The sequence below is a fragment of the Haematobia irritans genome, chromosome 1 (genome assembly GCF_050003625.1).
Source record: "Haematobia irritans isolate KBUSLIRL chromosome 1, ASM5000362v1, whole genome shotgun sequence".
Lineage (NCBI taxonomy): Eukaryota > Metazoa > Arthropoda > Insecta > Diptera > Muscidae > Haematobia > Haematobia irritans.
Genome location: NC_134397.1, coordinates 40,246,549 through 40,259,361, shown reverse-complemented (window position 1 = coordinate 40,259,361; position 12,813 = coordinate 40,246,549). Strand labels below are relative to the sequence as shown.

At 28.7% G+C, this 12,813-nt stretch overlaps 1 protein-coding gene and 1 long non-coding RNA gene across 2 annotated transcripts in view; both read right to left on the bottom strand.

Annotated features, from left to right (window-relative positions):
• The window catches only part of LOC142220679 (uncharacterized), a 116,538-nt gene extending 109,239 nt beyond the window's left edge, over nucleotides 1-7,299 (bottom strand). The window contains exon 1 of the long non-coding RNA XR_012717907.1: nucleotides 7,166-7,299. This is a non-coding gene — a long non-coding RNA (uncharacterized LOC142220679). The remainder of the gene's footprint in view (nucleotides 1-7,165) is intronic.
• A 137-nt stretch (nucleotides 7,300-7,436) lies between these two features.
• Ask1 (apoptotic signal-regulating kinase 1) overlaps nucleotides 7,437-12,813 on the bottom strand; it is a 31,007-nt gene continuing 25,630 nt past the window's right edge. Inside the window, exons 9-10 of the mRNA XM_075289936.1 lie at nucleotides 8,041-8,355; nucleotides 7,437-7,878 (exon numbers count right to left, since the gene is read on the bottom strand). Coding sequence (XP_075146051.1) covers nucleotides 7,872-7,878; nucleotides 8,041-8,355 — 322 coding nt within the window. The 3' untranslated portion in view covers nucleotides 7,437-7,871. The remainder of the gene's footprint in view (nucleotides 7,879-8,040; nucleotides 8,356-12,813) is intronic.

Below are 12,813 nucleotides of genomic sequence, written 5' to 3'. Positions count from 1 at the left end.
AAAGAAGAAGGTGATGGAGAGATTAAAAAAGAACTAAAAATAATAAAAACGGAATTAAAAAAGCTTGAAAATCTTAAAAAACTGGATCAATTAACAGAATCTATAAACTATATGTCACATAAATTTGATGAAGTGATGAAAGATGTTAATCAAAATAAAAAAAGAATTACTGAATTGGAAAAAGAAAATAAAAAATTAAAAAATAAAGTACATTCATTAGAAAACTCAGTTAAAGAACTCAAAAACTTCAATGTAAAGAATGACTGTATTATAAGCGGTCTAAAAGTGGATGAAGGAGTTGAAGCTATTGATGCAGTTGTAAACTTATCGAAAAATGTTGGGGTTGATTTTGTGGCTGGTGGAGTTCAAGAAGCGTTCTTCATTGGCAAAAAAAATACCAACAAGAAAACCATAGTTGTCAAATTTTCAAGAAGATCTGAAAAAGAGAAGTTAATGATGTCTAAAGCAAAATTAAGAGAAAGGGAAGATACGAAGAGCGTGTATGTAAATGATTTTCTCACCAAAGAATCGTTGCAACTATTTCATTACGCTAAAGCATTGAAAACTATAGGATACCAACATATTTATGTGCGCAATGGTTCAGTTTGTTGTAAACGGAATGACATATCGCGTCAACAAATATTGCAATGCGAAGACGATGTGGACAAAATTTTACTAGACGTCACGACCAATAAACACTGGAAACGTAGATCTATGATTCAAAATAATGCAAAATCTGTAAATGTTGATGGTGATGATGATGATGGCGAAGAAGAAGAAGAAGAAGAAGAAGAAAATGCTGATTATGCTTCTCCCTTATAAACTACATTATTGTTTGTTTTCTTGAAATATTCAAATAAATCATTATGAATAAAAATTGTTATTTTAAAAAATTTTGTGATTTTGAAAACCATATTGTTAGTTTAAAATATAATTACTTTAAAATTTTGAATGTAAACATTAGAAGCGTTTCATCGGTAGATAAATTTAATAGATTTAAAGAAATGGTGACTGGGTTTCCCAAGTTACCAGATATAATTTCAATACAAGAGACTTGGTTTCGAGACGATATATCACAAATTTATAAACTTCCAGGGTTTACCAATATCCACTGCTGTAGAGGAGACGGGTATGGTGGTACCTCATTATATATACGGAATTGTTTCCATTACAGTGTTGAAATTTGTCAAACTCGAAATTTCGTTGAACTTATTGTCATATCAGTTAACAATTTTAAAGTGAACGGCAAGTCTTTAAAATTAGTTTCGTTTTACCGATCACAGAGATGTCAGTTGGTTGATTTTCTGAGCATAATTGAAGACATTTTAAAATCATATGCCCAATACCCTATCATTATTCTTGGGGATTCAAACGTCGATTCCCTGGCAAATTTACATTATGCAGATTTACTTAGTACATTTCAGAGTTATAATTGCATGAATGCACATAATCTGATTACTAGGCCATGTAGTGGCACAAGTATAGATCAAGTGTTCAGTAATTTTGTTGAGTCCATTAGTATTGATTCGGTGGAGTGTGATCTTTCGGATCATAACATAATATTTTGTAAAGTGAGAACCAATAGGAACACAAATGACTACATTGAGGAAACGAAAATGGTTTGTGACTATGATAAAGCAAGAAGTGTACTGCAGAATGGATTGCCTCCTGATTACTTATTGATGGATGTTTCAGATTTGACAGGTTCGGTTATTAGCGCTATGGAAATGGCTATTAGTCAGTCGACCGTGGTCAAAAAATATATTACCAATTTGGGTTTTAAATTATCGCCATGGATAAATACGAGCTTGCAGAACTTGATTATTTACAAACGAAATTTGTTAAAAAAGAGACGAAGGTCAAGGAATAAACACATATTAGATGAAGATCTAAAAAGAATTGGTAAGATTATTAAGAGAGCTTCTGCGATATGTCGAGAGAGATACTACATCGATAATCTCATGTTTGCCGGCAATGATATAAAGAGATGTTGGAAATTCATTAACAATACTCTTGGCAGAACTAAAAGTAAGGAGATGAAGTTGATAGATTCCGGAGGACAATTAATAACTAGTGATGAGATCAAGGCGAATACATTTAATGATTATTTTGGAAATATAGTAGAAGAACTGAGACAAACTATTGAGGTGAATTTGGGTGATACAATAAATGATCTTCGTACACTTCGTTCTGTCAATAAGCGGTTTAGATTTGGGAATGTTGGGATTCAAGATGTAATTGAGGCGGTACGAAATATTTCTGTTGGGAAAAGTCCCGGCTATGACAATATATCTCCAAAATTCGTAAAAGAGAATTGGGAAATTCTTGCCCCAGTTCTGCATACTATATTAAATAAGATGATATCAACATCGACATATCCGGATGCTTTAAAAATTCAGAAAATCATTCCGATCCCGAAGGAAACTAACGCTATATCAGTGGATAAATATAGACCTATATCAGTTTTATCAACCGTTGACAAAATATTTGAAAGAATTATATATGATAAGCTACTTAAATACTTTGAGGAAAATGACTTTATATATAAATTTCAATTTGGTTTTAGAAGAGGGTGTGGGGCTCAAGATGCAGTAGTCAATGTTGTTAGATTTATCTGTAGTTCTCTGGACGAAGGTTACAATGGAGTTTGTGGAATATTTTTCGATTTTACGAAGGCGTTTGATCTTGTGGATCATAATATTCTGCTAGAAAAAATGAAATATTATGGAATAATGGGCGATGAGTTATTGCTATTTAAGAGTTACATGACCAATAGAAGGCAGTATGTTCATATCAATGGCTCTAAGAGTAATTTAAGAGATTTTAAGTTTGGGGTCCCTCAGGGGAGTGGCCTAGGGCCACTTCTGTTTATGATTTACCTAAATGATTTAAAGAACTTGCAATTAGACGGAAAACTTGTGATGTTTGCCGATGATGTTGTCTTATTCTATCCATACAGGGATGCTATTGTTCTTAGGACTTCTATGGAGAGGGATGCGGCGCTAATTTTTGAGTTTGCTAGGCTGAACAGGTTGATAATTAACCCCCAGAAAACAAAGCTTATTAGGTTTAAGCCTAACTCTAGGAGCTTAAATAATGATTTTTATGTGCATATAGATGGGAAACGTGTTCACGAATCGCATTATGTTAGATATTTAGGATTGACTTTGCAAAGTAACCTATCGTGGAATATGCATATTGAGGATGTGAAGAAAAAGATAGCTCCGGCGATCGGAATTTTGTTCAAGTTTAGTAGGAGACTGAGCTGTAAGACAAAATTATTGATATATCAATCACTTGTTCAATCACACTTGAATTATATGGCAATTTGCTATGCATGCAACGGAAATGGTGCAGTATTAAAATCTTTGCAACGAATGCAAAATAAGGCATTAAAAATAGTGTATAATCTCCCTCTGACGTATCCTTCGATCGCTCTTTATAGTGAAGTGTGTAAAACTATTTTGCCAATACGCGGTACATATGACAATCAAGTTTTAACGTTTGTTTTTAAAAATTTGTATAAAATTGGACATCATACTATAGATTATGTTCAAAACCAATCTCACTTTGTCACAAGAAACCAAGGCAACCTGAGGATTCCTAGATGTAGATTTGAAAAGTGCAAGCAACGTATTGATTATATTGGAGGATTAAAGTTTAATAGCTTGCCCCCCGAAATCAAAAATACTCGAAGAATTTCAATTTTTAAGAAAAGATGCAAGTCGTATTTATGTGAAAATATTGAAACGCTCCTTTTGTAGTTTTTTTTTTCTTTTACTGTTGGATTTATATTTGGAATCACATTATATGGTATATATTCAACTAGAAATGTATTTTTATAAGACATAAGTTTAATTTTGCCAGCTCGCCTCTACAATGCCTATAGTTGGCGCTGAGGCCATTATTTTTTGTGAATTTATTAAAATTGTGAATAAAATATTAATAAAAAAAAAAAAAAAAAAAAAAAAAAAAAGTACATTTTTCGATTATGCTGAGTTACAACATTTTGGAAAAAAAATATAGGAGACCAATTACGCTGCTACGCCATTCCTCATCCGTAAAATTTTCTATAGAAATTTTATTTCTATAAAAAATTTGTTGAACAGTTCATTTCTATAGAAAATTTTGTCAAAAGTTTATTTCTATAGGAAATTTTGTCAAAATTTTATTTCTATAGAAAATTTTGTTAAAAATTTTATTTCTACAGAAAATGTTGTCAAAATTTTGTTTCTATAGAAAATTTTGTCAAAATTTTATTTCTATAGAAAATTTAGTCAAAATTATATTTCTATAGAAAATTTTGTCAAAATTATATTTCTATAGAAAATTTTGTCAAAATTTTATTTCTATAGAAAATTTTGACAAAATTTCCTATCGAAATAAAATTTTGACTATAGAAAATTTTGTCAAAATTTTTTTTCTATAGAAAATTTTGTCAAAATTTTTTTTCTATAGAAAATTTTCTCAAAATTTTTTTTCTATAGAAAATTTTCTCAAAATTTTATTTCTATAGAAAATTTTGTCAAAATTTTATTTCTATAGAAATTTTGTCAAAATTTTATTTCTATAGAAAATTTTGTCAAAATTTTATTTCTATAGAAATTTTTTCAAAATTTTATTTTTATAGAAAATTTTGTCAAAATTTTATTTCTATAGAAAATTTTGTCAATTTTTTTTTTTTCTATAGAAAATTTTCTCAAAATTTTATTTCTATAGAAAATTTTGTCAAAATTTTATTTCTATAGAAAATTTTGTCAAAATTTTATTTCTATAGAAATTTTGTCAAAATTTTATTTCTGTAGAATATTTTGTCAAAATTTTATTTCTATAGAAAATTTTGTCAAAATTTTATTTCTATAGAAAATTTTGTCAAAATTTTATTTCTATAGAAAATTTTGTCAAAATTTTATTTCTATAGAAAATTTTGTCAACATTTTATTTCTATAGAAAATTTTGTCAACATTTTATTTCTATAAAAAATTTTGTCAAAAAAATTTATTTCCATAGAAAGTTTTGTCAAAATTTTATTTCTATAGAAAATTTTGTCAAAATTTTATTTCTATAGAAAATTTTGTCCAAAATTTTATTTCTATAGAAAATTTTGTCAAAATTTATTTCTATAGAAAATTTTGTCAAAATTTTATTTCTATAGAAAATTTTGTCAAAATTTTATTTCTATAGGAAATTTTGTCAACATTTTATTTCTATAGGAAATTTTGTCAAAATTTTATTTCTATAGAAAATTTTGTCAAAATTTTATTTCTATAGAATATTTTGTCAAAATTTTGTTTCTATAGAAAATTGTGTCAACATTTTATTTCTATAGAATATTTTGTCAAAATTTTGTTTCTATAGAAAATTGTGTCATTTTATTTCTATAGAAAATTTTGTCAACATTTTATTTCTATAGAAAATTTTCTCAAAATGTTATTTCTATAGAAAATTTTGTCAAAATTTTATTTCTATAGAAAATTTTGTCAAAAATTTTATTTTTATAGAAAATTTTGTCAAAATTTTATTTCTATAGAAAATTTTGTCAAAATTTTATTTCTATAGAAAATTTTGTCAAAATCTATAGAAAATTTTGTCAAAATTTTATTTCTATAGAAAATTTTGTCATAATTTCAGTTCAATAGAAAATTTTGTCAAAATATATAGAAAATTTTGTCAAAATTTTATTTCTATAGAAAATTTTGTCAAAATTTTATTTCTATAGAAAATTTTCTCAAAATGTTATTTCTATAGAAAATTTTGTCAAAATTTTATTTCTATAGAAAATTTTGTCAAAAATTTTATTTTTATAGAAAATTTTGTCAAAATTTTATTTCTATAGAAAATTTTGTCATAATTTCAGTTCAATAGAAAATTTTGTCAAAATATATAGAAAATTTTGTCAAAATTTTATTTCTATAGAAAATTTTGTCAACATTTTATTTCTATAGAAAATTTTCTCAAAATGTTATTTCTATAGAAAATTTTGTCAAAATTTTATTTCTATAGAAAATTTTGTCAAAAATTTTATTTTTATAGAAAATTTTGTCAAAATTTTATTTCTATAGAAAATTTTGTCAAAATTTTATTTCTATAGAAAATTTTGTCAAAATCTATAGAAAATTTTGTCAAAATTTTATTTCTATAGAAAATTTTGTCATAATTTCAGTTCAATAGAAAATTTTGTCAAAATATATAGAAAATTTTGTCAAAATTTTATTTCTATAGAAAATTTTGTCAACATTTTATTTCTATAGAAAATTTTCTCAAAATGTTATTTCTATAGAAAATTTTGTCAAAATTTTATTTCTATAGAAAATTTTGTCAAAAATTTTATTTTTATAGAAAATTTTGTCAAAATTTTATTTCTATAGAAAATTTTGTCAAAATTTTATTTCTATAGAAAATTTTGTCAAAATCTATAGAAAATTTTGTCAAAATTTTATTTCTATAGAAAATTTTGTCATAATTTCAGTTCAATAGAAAATTTTGTCAAAATATATAGAAAATTTTGTCAAAATTTTATTTCTATAGAAAATTTTGTCAAAATTTTATTTCTATAGAAAATTTTGTCAAAATTTTATTTCTATAGAAAATTTTGTCAAAATTTTATTTCTACAGAAAATTTTGTCAACATTTTATTTCTATAGGAAATTTTGTCAAAATTTTATTTCTATAGAAAATTTTGTCAAAATCTATAGAAAATTTTGTCAAAATTTTATTTCTATAGAAAAGTTTGTCAAAATTTTATTTCTATAGAAAATTTTGTCAAATTTTTATTTCTATAGAAAGTTTTGTCAAAATTTCAGTTCAATAGAAAATTTTGTCAAAATATATAGAAAATTTTGTCAAAATTTTATTTCTATAGAAAATTTTGTCAACATTTTATTTCTATAGAAAATTTTGTCAAAATTTTATTTCTATAGAAAATTGGGTGAAAATTTTATTTCTATAGAAATTTTTTTTTAAATTTTATTTCTATAGAAAATTTTGTCAAAATTTAATTTTTTTCCATAGGTCACGAATTTTGTGGGGAAAGTTAAGGGATTTCAATAACAAAAATAAAATCACCGATTGATATTGGTGTTGGTTATGAGGTCAGTAAGTTGAAGATTACTGACTAACCAGTACTAAAAGAGGCCTAAATGTATTATTAAAAATTATTACTTACATTCTGTTTGTTGTCGAACATGTCCGTTGGGGTAATTCCAATAAGTAACTTTAAATGCAAATAAATCAATTTATCATAACAATATGATATAGACGATCTCTTCTACCAACATTGGATTTGTCTATGGTATTGACTGAAAAAAATGTGGAAATTAAAAATATTTAGTTAAATGACTTTGTCTTGTTATTCATTTTTAGTTTACCTTTTTTGAAAATAACTTTAAATGCAAATAAATCCATAGTTTTAATTCAAAAGGTATAGTAAAATTAAATTCATTTTATATAACAATATTAATAGCATTTTATTTAGTTTTCAAAAATTATTTCAGTTTTTCAACATTTTTTTTTTTTCAAATAGTAAATCCTTAATAACTCTCTCTGCTTATATCTTGTATAGGCACTAGACAAAGGAAGCAAATGGGGGAAAATGGAAGGATATTTTTTGTGGGGGGTTTTTTAGAAACTACATACATAATATTTTCTTCGCAAAAAGAAAAAAATAAAAACATTAAAAATAATATAAAATTAAAAATTATACAATATTAATGTTAGTCGAAGGAGCGGAGGGGTATTTGGGAGGGAGAGGAGATGATACACAAAAATAGGCTTATAATAATTTAACAATTAAAACAAAACAATTTATAAAGATACGAGTGAATGGTTTCTTCTTCTACTTTTCCTCAGCTCGAAAAGAAAGGAAACTCACATCATGGACTTATGGACGTAGATGCATTGAATGTACAAACACAAAGAGATAGGCGAAAAATAAATGAAAAATAAACAAAAAGTAAAATTAAAAAATGAAACAAAAATAAAAAACAAATGGTAATGAAAACGCATAAGCGTTAGTTTTTTTGATCACGATGGACAACTTACTCACTACAAGAATCATATTCACTGTCACAACGTTTACTACTATTGCGTCTTAAAGAGCTGCGTGAGTTTTTATGATTTAAGGCCACTTGATTATTGTTATTAATGTTGTTGCTGTTGTTGTTGTTATTGCTCATTGTGTTATTATTTAGATTGTTTAAAACATTGCTGTTACTAAAAGCATTTGAATTATTTACATAGGTGTTGGACATGGCATTAAGGGATTGTCTATCTCCCATTGGATTTGAGGCATTCGATGAAAGGCTTTGAGCCCGTATTTGCATAATTAATGACCACAAACGAACTTCAATACCCAATCTGTAAAAAAATAGAAATTACATTAGAATTAGATGACATGTTATTTATTTTGTTTCTTTATCTATAGGCTCTAAAAGGCCTATTTTCTATAGAAATAAAATTTTGGACAAAGTTTTCCATAGAAAAAAAAATTCTGGACAAACTTTTCTATAGAAATAAAATTTTGGACAAAATTTTCTATAGAAATAAAATTTTGGACAAAATTTTCTATAGAAATAAAATTTTGACAACATTTTCTATAGAAATAAAATTTTGACAAAACTTTCTATAGAAATAAAATTTTGACAAAATTTTCTATAGAAATAAAATTTTGACAAAATTTCTATAGAAATAAAATTTTGACAAAATTTTCTATAGAAATAAACAAAATTGTTTATAGAACTAAAATTTTGACAAAATTTTCTATAGAAATAAAATTTTGACAAAATTTTCTATAGAAATAAAATTTTTACAAAATTTTCTATAGAAATAAATTTTTGACAAAATTTTCTATAGAAATACAATTTTGACAAAATTTTCTATAGAAATGTATTTTTGGAAAATTTTCTATAGAAATAAAATTTTGACAAAATTTTCTATAGAAATAAAATTTTGACAAAATTTTCTATAGAAATAAAATTTTGACAAAATTTTCTATAGAAATAAAATTTTGACAAAATTTTCTATAGAAATAAAATTTTGACAAAATTTTCTATAGAAATAAAATTTTGACAAAATTTTCTTTAGAAATAAAATTTTGACAAAATTTTCTATAGAAATAAAATTTTGACAAAATTTTCTATAGAAATAAAATTTTGACAAAATTTTCTATAGAAATAAAATTTTTACAAAATTTTCTGAAGAAATAAAATTTTGACAAATTTTCTATAGAAATAAAATTTTGACAATACTTTCTATAGAAATAAAAATTTTTATAGAAATAAAATTTTGACAAAAGTTTCTATAGAAATAAAATGTTGACAACATTTTCTGTAGAAATAAAATTTTTACAAAATTTTCTTTAAAAATAAAATTTTGACAAAATTTTCTTTAGAATAAAATTATGACAAAAATTTCTGTAGAGGTTAGGTTAGGTTAAAGTGGCAGCCCGATTAAATTTCAGGCTCACTTAGACTATTCAGTCCATTGTGATACCACATTTAACTAAAAGTACCTATTACATATGGGCACTTCTAGTCTTAACCACTGAACCTTCTCTATTATTTACTTTTGTGGAACCAACCAGATTGCTCCAAAAACATTAACAAACTGCTTAAGTTAACGTTTTCCAGGTCAGCCAGTAATCTAAAGCTATATGCTCCTAAAATTCGCTTACGCCTTACACAAAGAGCAGGACACTCACACAAGAGGTGTTTAATTGATTCCTTTTCCTCCACGTCATGACAGCTTATACAATAGTCATTATACTTCGCACCTATAGTTTTTGCAAATTCGCCTATCAGGCAGCGACCCGTTATAGCAGATATTAGGAGTGCTATCTGACGCCTTGAGAACACTAGCATATCTAGTGTGCGGTTTAAGTTTAAATGGGGCCATATTTGCTTGGTGTCGTTACAACCCTTGCAATTTTCCCATCGAATATTGGCCATCATAACAGCCTTCTCACGCAGTAAGAGCTTGCAGGTGGCCAGAGGCATACCAACAGATTCTAGTTCCCCTGGAATATGTAAGGTAGTTCCTAGCCTTGCTAACACATCTGCTTCACAGTTCCCCGGTATGTTCCTATGACCAGGCACCCATATTAGGTGAATATTGTACTGCTCAGCCATCTCGTTGAGAGATTTGCGGCAGTCTATGGCCGTTTTTGAGTTAAGGAACACAGAGTCCAAGGATTTTATTGCAGGTTGACTGTTTGAGTATATATTAATGCCAATATTTGTTGGAACATTACTTCTCAGCCAATTCACCACCTCTCTTATTGCCAATATTTCAGCCTGAAAAACACTACAGTGATTAGGTAATCTTTTCGCTATTCGAATTTCCAGATCTTTAGAATATACTCCGAACCCCACTTGTCCATTCAATTTGGAGCCATCAGTATAGAAATCTATATATATTTTATTCCCCGGGGTCTGTGTACACCACGCCTCACTGTTGGGAATTAGAGTTTCAAACTTTTTGTCGAAAAGTGGTTTTGCCAGGGTGTAATCCACTACGTTAGGCACATCTGGCATTACTTTGAGGACCGAACTATGACCGTACATTTTTTCCGACCACAGCGATAGCTCGCGCAACCGCACAGCCGTTGTTGCAGCTGACTGTTTGGCCAAAATGTCTAAAGGCAATAGATGTAGCATGACATTAAGGGAGTCTGTTCCTGTCTTACTAAATGCGCCTGAGATACATAAGCTCGCCATACGCTGAACTTTATCTAAACAAGTCGGTTTCTGAAGTGCCGGCCACCAGACTACAACACCATATAGCATTATAGGTCTAACCACTGCCGTGTATAGCCAATGCACAATTTTTGGTCTTAGTCCCCACTTTTTCCCTATTGCCTTTTTGCACGAGTAGAAATGAAATAAAAACAAGCATATACGGCCGTACGTTCGGCCAGGCCGAAGCTTATGTACTCTCCACCATGGATTGTGTAGAAACTTCTACTGAAGACTGTCATCCACAATCGAATTACTTAGGTTGCGGTAACACTTGCCGATGGCAAGGTATCTTAAATCTTCCTAACACCGTCTTCTAAATTACAAGGTACGTAGTATATATTCAACTAAAAAAGGCCGATTAAATACGTATATAATTAAGTTTAAAGTTTCTATAGAAATAACATTTTAACAAAATAAAATTTTGACAACATTTTCTATAGAAGTAAAATTTGGAAAAAATTGTCTATAGAAATAAAATTTGGACAAAATTTTCTATAGAAATAAAATTTTGGACAAAATTTTCTATAGAAATAAAATTTTGACAATGTTGTCCATAAAAATAAAATTTTGGTAGATTATTTTTGGCTCGAGTGGCAACCATGAATATGAACCGATATGGACCAATTTGTGTGTGATTGGGGATCGGCTATATATAACTATAGACCGATATGGACCAATTTTGGCATGGATATTAGCGGCCTTATACCAACACCACGTTGCAAATTTGAACCAGATCGGATGAATTTTGCTCCTCCAAGAGGCTCCGGAGATCAAATCTGGGGAACGGTTTATATGGGGGCTATATATAATTATGGACCGATATGGACCAATTCTTGCGTGTTTGTTAGAGACCACATTCTAACACCATGTTCCAAATTTCAACCGGATCGGATGAATTTTGCTCCTCCAAGAGGCTCCGGAGGACAAATCTGGGAATCGATTTATATGGGGGCTATAAATAATTATGGACCGATATGGACCAATTTTTGCATGGTCATTAGAGAACATATACCAATACCATATAACAAATTTCAGCGGGATCGGATGAAATTTGGTTCTCTTAGAGGCTCCGCAAGCCAAATCGGGGGATCGGTTTATATGGGGGCTATATATAATTATGGACCGATGTGGACCAATTTTTGCATGGTCATTAGCCAAATCGGGGAATCGGTTTATATGGGGGCTGTATATAATTATGGACCGATGTGGACCAATTTTTGCGTGGTTGTTAGAGACCATATACTAACACCATGTACCAAATTTCAGCCGGATCGGATGAAAGTTGGTTCCTTTAGAGGCTCCGCAATCCAATTCGGGGGATTGGTTTATATGGGGGCTATATGTAATTATGGACCGATATGGACCAATTTTTGCATGTCTGTTAGAGACCATATACTAACACCATGTACCAAATTTCAGCCAGATCGGATTAAATTTGTTTCTCTTAGAGCGATCGCAAGCCAAATTTGGGGGTCCGTTTATACGGGGGCTATACGTAAAAGTGGACCGATATGGACCAATTTTCGCATGGTTGTTAGAGACCATATACTAACACCATGAACCAAATTTCAGCCGGATCGGATGAAATTTGCTTCTCTTAGAGCAATCGCAAGCCAAATTTGGGGGTCCGTTTATATGGGGGCTATACGTAAAAGTGGACCGATGTGGCCCATTTGCAATACCATCCGACCTACATCAATAACAACTACTTGTGCCAAGTTTCAAGTCGATAGCTTGTTTCGTTCGGAAGTTAGTGTGATTTCAGCAGACGGAGGACGGACATGCTCAGATCGACTCAGAATTTCACCACGACCCAGAATATATATACATTATGGGGTCTTAGAGCAATATTTCGATGTGTTACAAACGGAATGACAAAGTTCATATACCCCCATTCTACGATTGAGGGTATAAAAACTACTTGTAATATATAAATAAGCAATAAATATTCCAGATGAGCTCTATATTTTGTCATAACTAAACCTGTTCATTACACGTAAAAAGGTACATTTGTCGTCCCGCATTTTGTGCAACTCATAGTCTTTGAGAAAAAATGAAACTAAGTACTCATAGATCTATA